The 16932-nt window shown below is 51.2% G+C and overlaps 1 protein-coding gene across 1 annotated transcript in view; it reads left to right on the top strand.

Moving 5' to 3' along the window:
• The window catches only part of LOC129710098 (protein AF-10-like), a 167456-nt gene that overhangs the window by 21310 nt on the left and 129214 nt on the right, over positions 1 to 16932 (top strand). Inside the window, 1 exon segment of the mRNA XM_055656816.1 lies at positions 13246 to 13300. Coding sequence (XP_055512791.1) covers positions 13246 to 13300 — 55 coding nt within the window.

The raw sequence follows: 16932 nt of genomic DNA, 5'->3' as shown, positions 1-16932 counted from the left end.
GATTTATAAGGAGATCTGTCCTGGCATACCTGTGTGTTGAGACCTGCTAGCCACGACAGAGTCTTCTTCAGACTGGAGAAGGAATAGAAACATAGAAAATAGGTGGAGGAGTAGGCCATTCGGCCCTTCGAGCCTGCACCGCCATTCGATATGATCATGGCTGATCATCCAACTCAGTATCCTGTACCTGCCTTCTCCCCATACCCCCTGATCCCTTTAGCCACAAGGTCCACATCTAACTCCCTCTTAAATATAGCCAATGAACTGTGGCCTCAACTACCTTCTGTGGCAGAGAATTCACCACTCTCTGTGTGAAAAATGTTTTTCTCATCTCGGTCCTAAATGATTTCCCCTTTATCCTTAAACTGTGACCCCTTGTCCTGGACTTCCCCAACATCGGGAACAATCTTCCTGGGTGATGTTTCGGAGAAGGAATGGGTTGACGTGTTGGGTCGAGACCCTTCGTCAGACTGAAGAAGTGTCTCGACCCGAAAGGTCACCCCACCCGTTCCTTCGCTGCCTCACACCCACTTCGATCCTGACCGGGTGCTGTCTGTGTGGAGTTTGTCCGCTCTCCCTTGACTCATGGGTTTCCCCCCACGTCCCAAAGACGTGCAGGTTTGTAGGTTAATCGGCCCTCTAGTGTGTAGGGAGTGCGTGAGGATGTGGGATAACATGGAATTAGTGTGTGATAAGACTGGCCGCAACTCTGGAGAGGAATCGGTGACGTTTTAAGTCGCGACCCTTTTCAATACTGAAAAAAAACCTCTAAAACCCGAAACGTCACCCATCCCAGAGATGCTGCCTGTCCCGCTGAGTTACTCCAGCATTTTGTGTCTTATCTTCGGTGTAAACCAGCATCTGCAGTTCCTTCCAACACATCAAGAGTGTTTAGTTGTCACAAGTACGGCAATGGAACATTGAAATTCTTACTTGCTGCAGCTTAATTCTAAGGTCATGGGTGTCTCCAGGGCTGGAGGACGCCTGTGCGTGACTTTGTTTAACGTGGGGAGACTGGTGCACAGACAGCCACCCCACGGTCCTTGACAGATCTGGGTCAGGATCCAGTGGCGTGGAGCCCAAGACGACCGGAGACCCTTTCCTGCTGCAGCCTTCATCCGCCTTCCCAGCCGTTGTGACGCTCCACTAAGGTCAGCCATCGTCCTCCGCCTGGTCCACCGTTGAGGTCTTGGTTGGTTTGCTCTTTGTCAGGGACCTCCCCCTCGACCTTACCGCCATGGGTGGCCCTACCAGGAGCACAGCTCCAGACGGCATGCAGGAAGATTGCTCCCGATGTTGGGGAAGTCCAGGACAAGGGGTCACAGCTTAAGGATAAGAGGGAAATCCTTTAAAACCGAGATGAGAAGAACTTTTTTCACACAGAGAGTGGTGAATCTCTGGAACTCTCTGCCACAGAGGGTAGTCGAGGCCACAGTTCATTGGCTATATTTAAGAGGGAGTTAGATGTGGCCCTTGTGGCTAAAGGGATCAGGGGGTATGGAGAGAAGGCAGGTACGGGATACTGAGTTGGATGATCAGCCATGATCATATTGAATGGCGGTGCAGGCTCGAAGGGCCGAATGGCCTACTCCTGCACCTAATTTCAATGTTTCTATGCTCTCAGGATCTCAGGACCACACAAGCTTCTCCACCACGACAAGGTGACAATCCACAGAGAAGACTAGGCCTGAAAATACAGATAAATATATAAATATTGAAACTTGCCAAATCGTGAAAGGCCTGGAGCGGATGGATGTGGAGGGGATGTTCCCACTGGTAGAGCAGTCTAGCACCAGAGGCCACAGCCTCAGAATAAAAATACGGTCCTTTAGAAATGCGATGAGGAGGAATTTATTTTGTCGGAGGGTGGTGAATCTGTGGAATTCATTGCCACAGATGGCTGTGGGGGCCAAGTCAATGGATATTTTTTTAAACAGTGATTGATTGATTCTTGATTAGTATGGATGTCGGGGGCGGTTATGGGGCAAAAGTAGGGGAATGGGGTTGAGAGGGGACGATAGATGCAGGGCTCAAAGCTAGTAGTCGTAAATATAAGATGCTGCATAAAATGAGATAGAAACATAGAAACTAGGTGCAGGAGTAGGCCATTCGGCCCTTTGAGCCTGCACCGTCATTCAATATGATCATGGCTGATCATCCAACTCAGTATCCTGTACCTGCCTTCTCTCCATACCCCCTGATCCCTTTAGCCACAAGGGCCACTTCTAACTCCCTCTCAAATATAGCCAATGAACTGTGGCCTCAACTACCTTCTGTGGCAGAGAATTCCACAGATTCACCACTCTCTGTGTGAAAAATGTTTTTCTCATCTTGGTCCTAAAAGACTTCCCTTAAACTGTGACCCTTGTTCTGGACTTCCCGAACATCGGGAATAATCTTCCTGCATCTAGCCTGTCCAACCCCTTAAGAATTCTGTAAGTTTCTATAAAATCCCCCCTCAATCTTCTAAATTCTAGCGAGTACAAGCCGAGTCTATCCAGTCTTTTTTCATATGAAAGTCCTGACATCCCAGGAATCAGTCTGGTGAACCTTCTCTGGACTCCCTCTATGGCAAGAATTTATTTCCTCCGATTAGGAGCCCAAAACTGTACGCAATACTCCAGGTGTGCTCTCACCAAGACCCTGTACAACTGCAGTAGAACCTCCCTGCTCTTATACTGAAATCCTTTTGCTATGATTGAATGGCGGGGTAGACATGATAGGGCGAATGGCCTAATTCTGCTCCTTGAATTTTTGAACTCATGAACCCATAATCAATAACTATCATACTTAGCGACAACAAGAGTGCAAAACGGAAGTTTGTGGTGCTACCATAGACTGTGTACGTAGAAGGTCATAGCTGCCTCGGTTGGTATTGTGTAGTTGTTTGTTGGGAAGAAGCCATTCTTGAACCTGGTGGGCCTTGGTGTTCAGGCTCCTACACCACCACCTTCATGGTAGGAGCAAAACGAGAGCACGGACAGGATGTGGTGTGTCTTTGAAGGTATCGGCTGCCTTTCTGAGGTATTGCCTCCTGTAGATCCCATCGTTGTGGGAAGATCGGTACCCGCGATGGGCTGGGACATTGAATTGAATTGAATAACCTTTAATAATCCTTTACAGGAAATTACAGTGCCACAACAGCTTCAAGACAGACATAACACCACACATTTCCTCAGATAGCTTCCATACTTAATAAGTTAAAATACAATGAATGAATACTAAAAAAATGCAAAATTATTTTTGTGCATTATAAAACCTTATAGCAGCTGGTATACAAGACTTCCTATATCTCTCAGTTTTGCACATTGGTGCAATCAGTCTCTGACTGAAGATGCTGCTCTTGATCACCTTCAGGGCGTGGAGTGGGTGAGTGGGGTTGGTCATTATTGAACCCAGTTTGTTCAGAGTTCTGGCCTCTGCCACCTGCTGGACCGTTAGTTGCTCTCAGCCCCGACCACTGAGCCGGCCTTCCTGATCAGCTTGTCCAGTCTGTTTTTGTCCGCTATGCGGGCGCCTTCTCCCCAACAGGCCACAGCAAAAAACAGAGCACTGGCCACCACTGAATGGTAGACACTGCACAGTAGGGGTTGGCAGATGTTGAATGGACCTTAGCCTCCTTAAGAAATACAGTCGACTTTGTCCCTTCCTGTACACTGCCTCCATATGACTCTTCCAGTCCAGCTCACTGTCAAGCTGCACACACCTCCACCTCAGTGCCCCTGATGGTGATTGGTGTTGGTTGAGTCCTCCTCCTCCCCCTCCTGAAATCCACAACTATCTCCTTCGTTTTTGTGGTGTTGAGATGGAGGTTATTGTGTGCACTCCACTCCACAAAGTTGTTAATGGCTGCCATTCTCTGTAATCTTCTCTGTTCCTTGAACGCTGGAGTTGGCGTTGGTGGACCAATCCGTGATGCAGCCAATCCGTTTTCCTTCTGCCGAGCTCCTGATGTTCAATGGAGTCTTCGTCGACGTGGCGAATCTCTTCAATCGTCCGAGGAAGATGAAGAGGATTTGATGGGCGCATCAACGTGCTGGGCCCAGGAACTTAGGTCTTGACTTCCTCCACCGCTAAACGCACACGGTCACTTGCCCAGACCAGGCGAATCGAGAACCAGAGGACATATGTTGGTGATGGAGAATAGGTTTGGCGGGAGACCTGAGGGATAACTTTTTCCACGCAAACATAGAAACATAGAAATTAGGTGCAGGAGTAGGCCATTCGGCCCTTCGAGCCTGCACCGCCATTTAATATGATCATGGCTGATCATCCAACTCAGTATCCCGTACCTGCCTTCTCTCCATACCCTCTGATCCCCTTTAGCCACAAGGGCCACATCTAACTCCCTCTTAAATATAGCCAATGAACTGGCCTCAACTACCCTCTGTGGCAGAGAGTTCCAGAGATTCACCACTCTCTGTGTGAAAAAAGTTCTCATCTCGGTTTTAAAAGGATCTCCCCCTTATCCTTAAACTGTGACCCCTTGTCCTGGACTTCCCCAACATCGGGAACAATCTTCCTGCATCTAGCCTGTCCAACCCCTTAAGAATTTTGTAAGTTTCTATAAGATCCCCTCTCAATCTCCTAAATTCTAGAGAGTTAAAGGGTCAAAGGGTGGTGGGTGTATGGAACGAGCTGCCGGAGGAGGTGGTTGAGGCCGGGACTATCGCAACGTTTAAGAAACATTTCGACAAGTGCATTAATAGGATAGGTTTAGTGGGATATGGGTCAAACGCAGACAATAGACTGTAGGTGCAGGAGTAGGCCATTCGGCCCTTCGAGCCAGCACCGCCACTCAATGTGATCATGGCTGATCATCCCCAATCAGTAGCCCGTTCCTGCCTTCTCCCCATATCCCCTGACTGCGCTATTTTTAAGAGCCCTATCTAGCTCTCTCTTGAAAGCATCCAGAGAACCGGCCTCCACCGCCCTCTGATGCAGAGAATTCCAGGTGGGACTAGTGTAGATGGGACATGTTGGTCGGTGCGGGCAAGTTGGGCCGATGGGCCTGTTTCCGTGTTGTGCGACTCTATTCCCCGTTATTTGCCCAACAATGAGAGCAAGTAGCAAGCTCTGTAGTTTTAGACTTGAAGGGTATCGACAAATGCTGTTGTCGACAAATCGATTTTGGGCTCCTAATCGGAGGAAAGACATTCTTGCCATAGAGGGAGTACAGAGAAGGTTCACCAGACTGATTCCTGGGATGGCAGGACTTTCATATGAAGAAAGACTGGATAGACTCGGCTTGCACTCGCTAGAATTTAGAAGATTGAGGGGGGATCTTATAGAAACTTACAAAATTCTTAAGGGGTTGGACAGGTTAGATGCAGGAAGATTATTCCCGATGTTGGGGAAGTCCCGAACAAGGGGTCACAGTTTAAGGGAAGTCTTTTAGGACCGAGATGAGAAAAAAAATTTTCACACAGAGAGTGGTGAATCTGTGGAATTCCCTGCCACAGAAGGTAGTTGAGGCCACAGTTCATTGGCTATATTTAAGAGGGAGTTAGATGTGGCCCTTGTGGCTAAAGGGATCAGAGGGTATGGAGAGAAGGCAGGTATGGGATACTGAGTTGGATGATCAGCCATGATCATATTGAATGGCGGTGTAGGCTCGAAGGGCCGAATGGCCTACTCCTGCACCTATTTTCTATGTTTCTATTCCTTCTCCAGTCTGAAGAAGGGCCTACACAGGTTCAATGGAGTAGACCAAAGGGATCTTTGCTTCCACTGGCAGCTGGCAAGCACCTCCAGACTGGAGTTGTTGTTTATGGTATGCCTTTTTTGAGTTGTATCGTTTTCTGAGCTTCCTTCCCTGGCACCCCACGCAGCCCAAACGAGTATCTCGTGCCATTACTGCAGTAACAGAGCCTGATGCTACCATATCGGCTCCGAGGAAGCTTTTCGTCCTCGATTCCTTGCCAAGCTGCAGCTATGCAGCCCATCAACCCATCTGTGCATGTTGGCACCAGAGACAAAATAATGGGGCAAAGAGGAGACAAAGTGCTGGAGTAACTCAGCGGGGTCGGGCAACATGGATAGGTGACGCTTTGAGTCGGGACCCTTCTTCTGAGTCACCCACCTGCTGAGTTACTCCAGCACCCTGTGGGGCATCTGTAGTTCGTTGTGCCTCCCACTGCAGTCCTGATCCACCACTCGTGCCTGTTTATACCCCACGATGATTCATCATTTGTTTTACACTCCCTTCCCCCCCCCCCCCCCCCCCCCGTCCTGTCGGGGGGGGGGGAAAAAGGTATCGAGGTGTGAAAACGCACACCTTCTGATTCAGGGGACAGTTTCTTCCCAGCTGTTATCAGGCAACTGAACCGACCTCCCACAACTAGAGAGCAGTGCTGAACTATCATTGAGGACCCTGGGACTATCTTTGATCGGAGTTTGCTGGCTTTAAACCCCTGCCCCCACGGTACAAGTTCATTCCAAGAGCTCTCCCGAGTTTGCCCTGATTTGAACTCGGAGATTCACGGTAACGGCCACTCATCGGTACTCGAGGCTCTCGTGGACATTTTTCATCGTGTTGAAAAATCTTCACGAGTCTTCCCGAGTATCTGCCGTTAGCGAGTCTTCCCGAGTATCTGCCGTTAGCGCTGAGAGACGTCCCCGAGCTCCGACGTACCCACTACGTTCATTCTCCGTGACGTTTACCCCGAGTTTGATTTTTTTTGATAGCTCTTGGAATGAACTCGCACAGTGGGACAGGGCCATTACCATGCACTAAACATTATTCCCTTATCATGTATCCGTATACTGTGAATGGCTCGATTTTAAACATGCATTGTCTTTCCGCTGGCTGGTTAGCACGCAGCAAAAGCTTTTCACTGTACCTCGGTACACATTAAACTAAACTGAATGTTCCTTCAGCTGGTATCCTACATGTTCTAAGATGCATCTATCAAGGGTATCACAATTGGAATATTTTTAATGAGCATGCTGCATGAAACATTGCCATGGTTACATCTGGCAGTCAACAAAGCCACAACAAGCAGTTATTAGCCTGGGAATTAAACGTGTAGCACTGATTTTCTTAAATACTCTGCTAAAGGACCTGCCCCACTATGCGAGCTAATTCACGAGCTCTCCCGAGTTTCCCCTGATTCGAACGCGGAGATTTACGGTAATGGCCGCTCGTAGGTATTCGGGGCTCTCGTGGACATCTTTCAACATGTTGAAAAATCTTCGCGAGTCTATCCGAGCTTACCGCGTTTCCCGAGTACCTGCCGTTAGCGTTACGAGCCGCTAAGAGACGTCCCCGAGCTCCGACGTACCCGCTACGTACATTCTACGCGATTACCACGAGTTCGATTTCCTTTTAAAACTCGGGAGAGCTCTTGAATTACCTCGTACAGTGGGACAGGGCCCCTTAATGCATCTGAAAATAGTTTCATTCCTTGTAGAATAACATTTAAGAGATAACGCAGGTTAAATAATATCACTTCGTAAATTTGATCAAAGACTTGAGGCGGGCACGGTGGAGTAGCGGTAGAGTTGCTGCCTCACGGCGCCAGAGACACGGGTTCGATGCTGACTACGGGCGCTGTCTGTACAGAGTTTGTACGTTCTCCCTGGGACCACGTGGGTTTCCTCCGGGTGCTCCGGTTTCCTCCCACACTCCACAGACATACAGGTTTGTAGGTTAATTGGCTTCGGTAAAATTGTTGGCATAGGGGTTGGGGTGATCGCTGGTCGGCGCGGACTCGGTGGGCTGAAGGGCCCGTTTCCGCACTGCATCTCTGAACGAAACTAAAAGCAAAGATCCTATAGCGGAGCAAGATCGATCACTCCTTCTAAATGCGATGGGCTGACGTGTAGTACGCAACGGAGCGGAACGTGGGCCTTTTTTTCATCCATTTCAGTAACCCGACCCGACCCGACCCGACTCGCAGTGTAATCAACGTTGCGGGGGAACAGCTTGTGTTAACAGACATAGAAAATAGGTGCAGGAGTAAAGGCCATTCGGCCCTTCGAGCCTGCACCGCCATTCAATATGATCATGGCTGATCATCCAACTCAGTATCCTGTACCTGCCTTCTCTCCATAACCCCTGATCCCTTTAGCCACAAGGGCCACATCTAACTCCATCTTAAATATAGCCAATGAACTGTGGCCTCAACTACCTTCTGTGGCAGAGAATTCCAGAGATTCACCACTCTCTGTGTGAAAAATGTTTTTCTCATCTCGGTCCTAAAAGAATCCCCCCCTATAATTATAATAAATTAAAATTCTGAAAATGGGGAGAAGATTTTTCCCAAAGAACATTTATTTTTACGAGGGTGTTTCCCCCGTAACCGGCTTCCGTCTCCGCGCTGGTTATCTACGGGATTTTTGGTGCGGAGACGGAAGGCGGTTACCAAAATGGCGCCGTAAATCACCCATGAATCTGCCCATGACCGTACTATATGTATTTTTTTTTTTCATCGAGTGGTCTATCTCGCTCCTATAGGGTCTTTGACTAAAAGCGTGGTCGTTGCTTCTGCCTCGACCGCCTCCTCTGGCAGCAAGTTCCTGATGTGTGAAGAAATAAAGAAGTCTTCACCTCCAATCCCCTCTCACCCACAACCTGTGCCTTCCTCTTTTGACCCTCCCCACGTTAGGGGGGCTGGGGGGGGGGAATATGGGAGGGGGCAAAAGATTCTGACAATTTATGCAGCATGTTATATTTCCGGCTGCCAGTTTTGAAACTCTCTATAAAGTTGTGGCCACAAAGCCAGCCTGCGGGGTGCATCAGAGTTACTGCATCAGATGGCGCTGGGCTGTAACTCTCTCCTCGGGTGCCTTTGAGCTGGGGACCCAGTGCAAGCTGCTTGAGGCAGCTGAGTAATGGATGCAAGCCGGACAGGAGGGTTTCAATGGCACTCCTCGTGACTGGGTCCCACCCAAGCAAGTCCCGCTAATGAGCTCCACATTTGGAGCCCCGTGCCCTGATGGATTTATTTCTTCTTGCCACAAGGCAGGGAATGGTCAAACACCCAATCTCTCCCCATGGGGCACTTATTCTTAAAAAGCTTTGTTAGTTGCCAGTCCGGGCTAACTGCTCACTCGCAGCGCCTCCTGGTCAGAAAACATTCCGCTATCAATACTCCTCTGCGACACATAGAAGCTAAACATAGAAACTTAGAAATTAGGTGCAGGAGTAGGCCATTCGGCCCTTCGAGCCTGCACCGCCATTCAATATGATCATGGCTGATCATCCAACTCAGTATCCCGTACCTGCCCTCTCTCCATACCCCCTGATCCCCTTAGCCACAAGGGCCACATCTAACTCCCTCTTAAATATAGCCAATGAACTGGCCTCAACTACCCTCTGCGGCAGAGAGTTCCAGAGATTCACCACTCTCTGTGTGAAAAAAGTTCTTCTCATCTCGCTTTTAAAGGATTTCCCCCTTATCCTTAAGCTTGACCCCTTGTCCTGGACTTCCCCAACATCGGGAACAATCTTCCTGCATCTAGCCTGTCCAACCCCTTAAGAATTTTGTACGTTTCTATAAGATCCCCCCCCCCCTCAATCTTCTAAATTCTAGAGAGTATAAACCAAGTCTATCCAGTCTTTCTTCATAAGACAGTCCTGACATCCCAGAAATAAACGACACAGAGTCTCTTGCCCAGAGTAAGGGAATCGAGAAGCAGAGGACATGGGTTTAAGGTGAGGGTGGGGGGGGGGAGGAGAGGGGAAGATTTAGTAGGCACCTGAGGGGTATCTTTTTCACACAAAGGGTGGTGGGTGTACGGAACGAGCTGACTGAGGAGGTAGTTGAGGAAGGGACGTTTAAGAAATATTTCCACAGGTAGGTAGAGGGATTGCACAGGTTTAGAGGGAAATACAGGCAGGTGGGTCTAGTGTAGATGGGGCATGTTGGATGGCATGGGCAAGTTGGGCCAAAGGGCATGTTTCCACGTTGTATGACTCCATGACTATGACCCTTTTCCCGATATCAGCTAGGAGCCATGGACATGGGTCTGAAGAAGAGTCCTGACCCAAAACATCATCCATCCTTTTTCTCCAGCAATGCTGCCTGACCCGCTGAGTTACTTCAGTGCTTCATGTCTACTCGAAGACCAGGCTGGGGGAGGACAGTAGACTTTCTCCTCTTGAAGGATATTGGCGAACTAGCTGGGGCTTTACCAACAGCCCTCCCGCCTTAGATTACTGCAACTCCCTCTACACTGGCATCAGCCAATCTTCCCTGTCCCGCCTGCAACTGGTCCAAAACGCCGCAGCCAGACTCCTGACGGGCACCCGAAACAGGGGCCACATCACCCCGATCCTGGCAAAACTCTCTCCACTGGCTCCCTGTGCGGTCCCGTATACATTTCAAGACCCTCCTCTATGTCTACAAAGCCCTCAATGGGCTTGCCCCCTCCTACATTAAAAGTCTTCCCACCCACCACTCCACCTCCAGGCCCCCTCAGATCAGCCGACTTGGGGCTGCTGAATATCCCGCGGTCTAGGCATAAGCTCGGGGGCGACCGTGCCTTTGCGGTTGCAGCTCCTAGACTGTGGAACAGCAGCATCCCCCTTCCCATCAGAACAAACTGCTCCCTCCATCGACTCCTTTAAGTCGAGACTAAAATCTTATCTACACTCCCAAGCCTTTCCTGACGTCCACTGAGCGAGGGCTACATGTATATATAGAAACATAGAAACATAGAAAATAGGTGCAGGAGTAGGCCATTCGGCCCTTCGAGCCTGCACCGCCATTCAATATGATCATGGCTGATCATCCAACTCAGTATCCTATACCTGCCTTCTCTCCATACCCTTTAATCCCCTTAGCCACAAGGGCCACATCTAACTCCCTCTTAAATATAGCCAATGAACTGGCCTCAACTACCCTCTGTGGCAGAGAGTTCCAGAGAACTATATGTATGTAGTTTGTTTTTTTAGACTATTCTTATAACAAATGTAAAGCACTTTGGCCAACGAGAGTTGTTTTTTAAATGTGCTATATAAATAAATGTGACTTGACTTGACTTGACATGGGTCAAACGCAGGCAAATGGGACGAGCTGTGATGGGCATCTTGGCTGGCGAGGATGAGTTGGGCACAAGGGCCTGTGTCTGTAGTGATTCTTACTGTTGCCATTGTTAGGATTAGTTGACACAAACAACTGCAGATGCTGGTATCTTGCGTAGAATAACAAAGTGCTGGAGTAACTCAACGGGTCGGCCAGCATCTCTGGAGAACATGGACGAGTGTAACATTCGGTCATAAGTGATAGGAGCAGAATTAGGCCATTCGGCCCATCAAGTCGACTACGCCATTCAATCATGGCTGATCTATCTCTCCTTCTCAACACCATTCTCCTGCCTTCTCGTTGCATTTCGTTGTCTCTGTACTGTACACTGACAATGACAATAAATTGAATCATTTTTTCATTTCATTTCATTTCTCCCCATAACCCCTGACACCCGCACTAAACAAGAATCTATCTGTCCCTGCCTTAAAAATACCAATTGACTTGGCCTCCACAGCCTTCTGTGGCAATGAATAGTCCCTCTGGTTAAATACATTCCTCCACATCTCCTTTCTAAAGGTAAAACCCCTTTCATTCCAAGAGCTCTCCCTGATTCGAACTCGGAGATTTACAGTAATGGCCACTCATCAGTACTCGGGGCTCTTGTAGACATTTTTCATCAGGGTGAAAAATCTTCAGGAGTCTTCCCGTGCTTACCTGCCGTTAGCGAGTCTTCCCGAGTACCTGCCGATAGCGCTAAGAGATGTCCCCGAGCTCCGACGTACCCGCTACGTTCATTCTCCGTGCTTACCACGAGTTTGATGTTTTTTTTAAACATAGAAACATAGAAATTAGGTGCAGGAGTAGGCCTTTCGGCCCTTCGAGCCTGCACCGCCATTCAATATGATCATGGCTGATCATCCAACTCAGTATCCCGTACCTGCCTTCTCTCCATACCCTCTGATCCCCTTAGCCACAAGGGCCACATCTAACTCCCTCTTAAATATAGCCATTGAACTGTGGCCTCGACTACCCTCTGTGGCAGAGAGTTACAGAGATTCACCACGCTCTGTGTGAAAAAAGTTCTTCTCATCTCGGTTTTAAAGGATTTTCCCCCTTATCCTTAAGCTGTGACCCCCTTGTCCTGGACTTCCCTAACATCGGGAACAATCTTCCTGCATCTAGCCTGTCCAACCCCTTAAGAATTTTGTAAGTTTCTATAAGATCCCCTCTCAATCTCCTAAATTCTAGAGAGTATAAACCAAGTATAAACTCGGGAGAGCTCTTGGAATGAACTCGCACTGTGGGACAGGGCTATTAATTGTTTTATTCTGAGGCTGTGGCCTCTGGTCCTAGACTCTCCATCTAGTGGAAACATCCTCTCCAGGTCCACTCTATCCTGGTCTTTCACTATTGGGTAAGTTTCCATGAAGTATCAATGAGGTCAGGGCATTTTCCTCTCACAGAAGAATCTGATGATTTGTAGTTCCTCCCCTTCCTTCAACGTTGAAATATTCCAAGGTGAGAACAAGGGCGGCAGCGTCTGAGTCGCTGCCTTACAGCGCCAGAGACCCGGGTTAGATCCCGACTACGGGTGCTGTCTCTACGGAGTTTGTCCCTTCTCCCCGTGACCACATGGGTTTTCTCTGGGAGCTCGGGTTTCCTCCCAAACTTCAAAAACGTGCAGATTTGCAGGCGAGTTGGCTTATGTGTCCCGTGTGTAGGATAGTACTAGTGTACGGGGACCACTGGTTGGCTTGGACTACATGGGCTGAAGAGCCTGGGGAAGGCACTGTATCTCAGCTCAGATAGGTGACATTTCAGGTCAAGACTGTCAGTGCGGTTCCGCGGAGGTTGCAGGTGGTTGCCAGAGGTTGCAGGTAGTGGAAGCAGGTAGGGAGACTGACAAAAACCTCCGGGAACCGCACGGAAACCTTGGGTTGGTGCGCAAAGGCTCCAGAGTTCAGGTTTCCTAAGTGGGACACATTGCTATAGTAGCTTCACGTTGCTTCAGACCGAATGGAAATTACAAGAGTGTTTTGTCAATGTTACCTGGGGCAAAGCAGTGGTGGATGTGTGTGTGTTTACACAACAGCATCCATTTCCACATTTCTAATTGAGCAGGCGGTGCGTGGCCTTTATTAAATGAACCTGCTATTCCAGACGTTGCATATCGTATTTAACCGGGTCGAATGTCTAGCCACCTGCCCGGGACGATGGCTGCCCTGCCTCTGGCTGAGGGGACGACTAATGAATCTGCTGCGTTTGTTTCCAGCGCTGTGAGCTGTGCCCCCACAAGGACGGTGCTCTCAAGAGAACAGATAATGGAGGTGAGTGACCGTTCATGGGGCAAGTCACTAACAGCGCACACGGTTGTGAAGTCAATGCAAGTTCGGAAATTATCACTGGGCCTGATGGTGTTCTCGGCCCCTCTCCTTGCACCCCCCCCCCTCCCCCTGTGTTGGACCCCCCCCTCCCCCTCTTCTTGCACCCCCTCTCCCCCTCTCCTTGCACCCCCCCCCCCCCCCCTCCCCCCCCTCACCCCCTCTCCTCTCCTTGCCCCCCTCTCCCCCTCTCCTTGCACCCGTCTCCCCCTCTCCTTGCACCCCACCTCCCCCCTCTCCCTTGCCACCCCCCTCTCCCCCTCTCCCTTGCACCCCCCCTCTCCCCCTCTCCTTGCACCCCCCTCCCCCTCTCCCCCTCTCCCCCTCTCCCCCTCTCCCCCTCTCCCCCCCTCCCCCCTTCTCCCCCTCTCCCCCTCTCCCCCTCTCCCCCTCTCCTTCCCCCTCTCTCCCCTCCTCTCCCCTCCCCTCCCTCTCCCCCCTCTCTCTCTCCCTCCTCCCCCCTCCCCCCACCCCTTCCCTCTCCCCCCCCCCCTCTCCTTGCCCCCCCCCTCTCCCCCTCTCCTTGCACCCCCCCTCTCCCCCTCCCCCCTCTCCCCCTCTCCTTGCACCCCCCCTCCCCCTCCCCCCTCCTTGCACCCCCCCTCCCCCTCTCCCCCCTCTCCTTGCAACCCCCTCTCCTTGCTTGCACCCCCCCTCCCTCTCTCCTTGCACCCCCCCCCCCCCCTCCCCCTTGCACCCCCCCTCCTTGCACCCCCCCTCCCCCCCCTGTGCATGCCAACTCCCCCTCTGTGGCGACTTGCACCCCCCTCTCCCCCCTGTCTCCTTGCCCCCCCTCCTCCCCCTCTCCTTGCCCCTACCCCCTCTCCTTGCACCCCCCTCTCCCCTCTCCTTGCACCCCCTGAACGGAAACCCTTGCACCCCCCTCTTTGCACCCCCCCCTCTCCCCCTCCGGTTTGCGCCCCCCTCTCAGGTGGTTCTCTCCCCCCTTGCACCCCCCTCTCTCCCCCTCTCCTTGCACCCCCTCTCCTTGCCCCCACCCCCCGGAAACCTTGCACCCCCCTCTCCCCCTCTCCTTGCACCCCCTCTCCCCCTCTCCTTGCACCCCCCTCTCCCCCCTCTCTCCTTGCACCCCCTCTCCTTGCACCCCCTCTCCGCACCCCCTCTCCTTGCACCCCCTCTCAGTCTCCCCCTCTCCTTGCACCCCCCTGTCCCCCCTCTCCTTCCACCCCCTCTCCTTGCACCCCCCCTCCTGCTGCCCCCCCTCCCCCTCTCATTGCCCCCCTCTCCTTGCCCCCCCCTCTCCCCCTGTGTTGCTTCCCCCCCACCTCTCTGCCTGCCTTCCCCCCCCCTCCCCCCTCCCCATCCAAGCAGGAAGCAGCACTGATTTTCATATCGAATGGCAATGAGGAGTCATGATCATATTGAATGGCGGTGCTGGCTCGAAGGGCCGAATGGCCTACTCCTGCACCTATTGTCTATGGTTCTTATGCCCCTGTCCCACTTAGGAAACCTGAACGGAAACCTCTGGAGCCTTTGCGCCCCACCCAAGGTTTCCGGAGGTTGCAGGTGGTTCCCGGAGGTTGCAGGTAGTGGAAGCAGGTAGGGAGACTGACAAAAACCTCCGGGAACCGCACGGAAACCTTGGGTGGGGCCCAAAGGCTCCAGAGGTTTCCGTTCAGGTTTCCTAAGTGGGACAGGGGCATTACACATTGCTATAGTTGTGGCCAAACCCGTATTTTATCTTCAGTCTACAGTATTTTAGTAAGATTCATCAACAATGTCGCTGTGTGTTCGATGCCTCTATTTATAACCCTCAGGGCCTGCATGTTTCCCCAGATATGTGTGTGTGTGTGTTTGTCGTTGCTTTTCAAACCGTGCCTTGCAGCTTATATTACCTTGAGTTTAGATTGGAAACACGGCCTGGAAACTGGCCCTTCAGCCCACCCTGGCTGTGCCGGCCAGCGATTGCCCCGTACACCAGTTCTATGTTCTCCCCATTTTCGCATCCTACACTGAAGGGGCAGTTTACAGAAGCCAATTGGCCTACAAACCCGCACCTGCGTCTTTGGAGCGTTGGAGGAAAACCGGAGATCCCGGAGAAAACCCACGTGGTCCCGGGGAGAACGTACAAACTCCACACAATCAGCACCCGAGGCGGGGATTGAACCCGGGTCTCTGGCGCTACTCGCTGCACCGCTCGGATGTTACCTATTGCAGCAATGCCATCTGACTCCATAAGCAGTTTTCATTTTTGTCCCCGAAATATTTGACTGCGGGCACTGTCTGTACGGAGTTTGCACATTCTCCCTGTGACCCGAGTGGGTTTTCTCCAGGTGCTCCGGTTTCCTCCCACACTCCAAAGATGCGCAGGTTTGTTGGTTAATTGTCACATGCATAATGTCCCCGATGTGTAAGATTGAACCGGTGTGTGAGTGATTGCTGGTCGGCATGGACTCGGTGGGCCGAATGGCCTGTTTCCATGCTGTATCTCCAAACTAAACTAAACCTCAAGCTATAATCATAGAAACATAGAAAATAGGTGCAGGAGGAGGCCATTCAGCCCTTCGAGCCTGCACCACCATTCATTGTGATCATGGCTGATCGTCCCCAATCAATAACCCGTGCCTGCCTTCTCCCCATATCCCTTGACTCCACCAGCCCCTAGAGCTCTATCTAACTCTCTCTTAAATCCATCCAGTGTCTTGGCCTCCACTGCCCTCTGTGGCAGGGAATTCCATTAATTCACACAACTCTCTGGGTGAAAAAGATTTTCCTCGCCTCAGTCTTAAATGACCTCCCCTTTATTCTAAGACTGTGTGGCCCCTGGTTCTGGACTCGCCCAACATCGGGAACATTTTTCCTGCATCGAGCTTGTCCGGTCCTTTTATAATTTTATATGTTTCTACAAGATCCCCCGTTTCCTTGAAGTTCCCACACTAATCCATCCCACTTGCCTTGGCTTGTATCCCAGAGTCGTGTCCAGTGATCTCGCCTGCCTTCCTTATTGGGCCGGAATCTTGCAGAATGCATTTCAGAAACTCTTGGCTCCCGTCGCCTGTCCCTCCTCTGCCTGTGTGTGGCCCACTCTCCCAGTCTGCATGTGGATGGGTGAAGTCCCGCAGTCATTCCACCCTCTGGCTTTTACACATTCCTGCAGCTTCCCCCCCCCTGCTTGCCGGCATCGAGAACATTCCCAATACTGTGATTACAGTTCCATTGTTCCGTGATGGGCGGCAACAATATTGTGTCTCTGATCATCGCTGAACAACTCAGTCCAGCAGTCCTCACCTCTACACTCCACTGTGACAGCTCTCTCCCCTTCACTCACCCCTCCTCACTACTTGATCGCCGTGATATTCACCATTGTTGTGTGTGCGTGTGTGTATTTATATTGTCTGTGTATATGTTGCTCCCTGTCTGCATGTCACTTAAATCTCTCCCTCTCTCCCCCCCTCTCTCTCCCCCCCCCTCTCTCCCCCCCCCTCCCTCTCTCTCCCCCCCCCCTCCCTCTCCCCCCTCTCCTCCCCCCTCTCTTCCCCCCTCTCTTCCCCCCTCTCTTCCCCCCCTCTCCCCCCCCTCTCTTCCCCCCCCCCCCTCTTCCCCCCCTCTCCTCCCCC

Source organism: Leucoraja erinacea, chromosome 27 (assembly GCF_028641065.1).
Source record: "Leucoraja erinacea ecotype New England chromosome 27, Leri_hhj_1, whole genome shotgun sequence".
NCBI classification, from domain to species: domain Eukaryota; kingdom Metazoa; phylum Chordata; class Chondrichthyes; order Rajiformes; family Rajidae; genus Leucoraja; species Leucoraja erinaceus.
The sequence above is the reverse complement of the archived record's forward strand: the minus strand, read 5'-3'. Positions and strand labels throughout refer to the sequence as shown.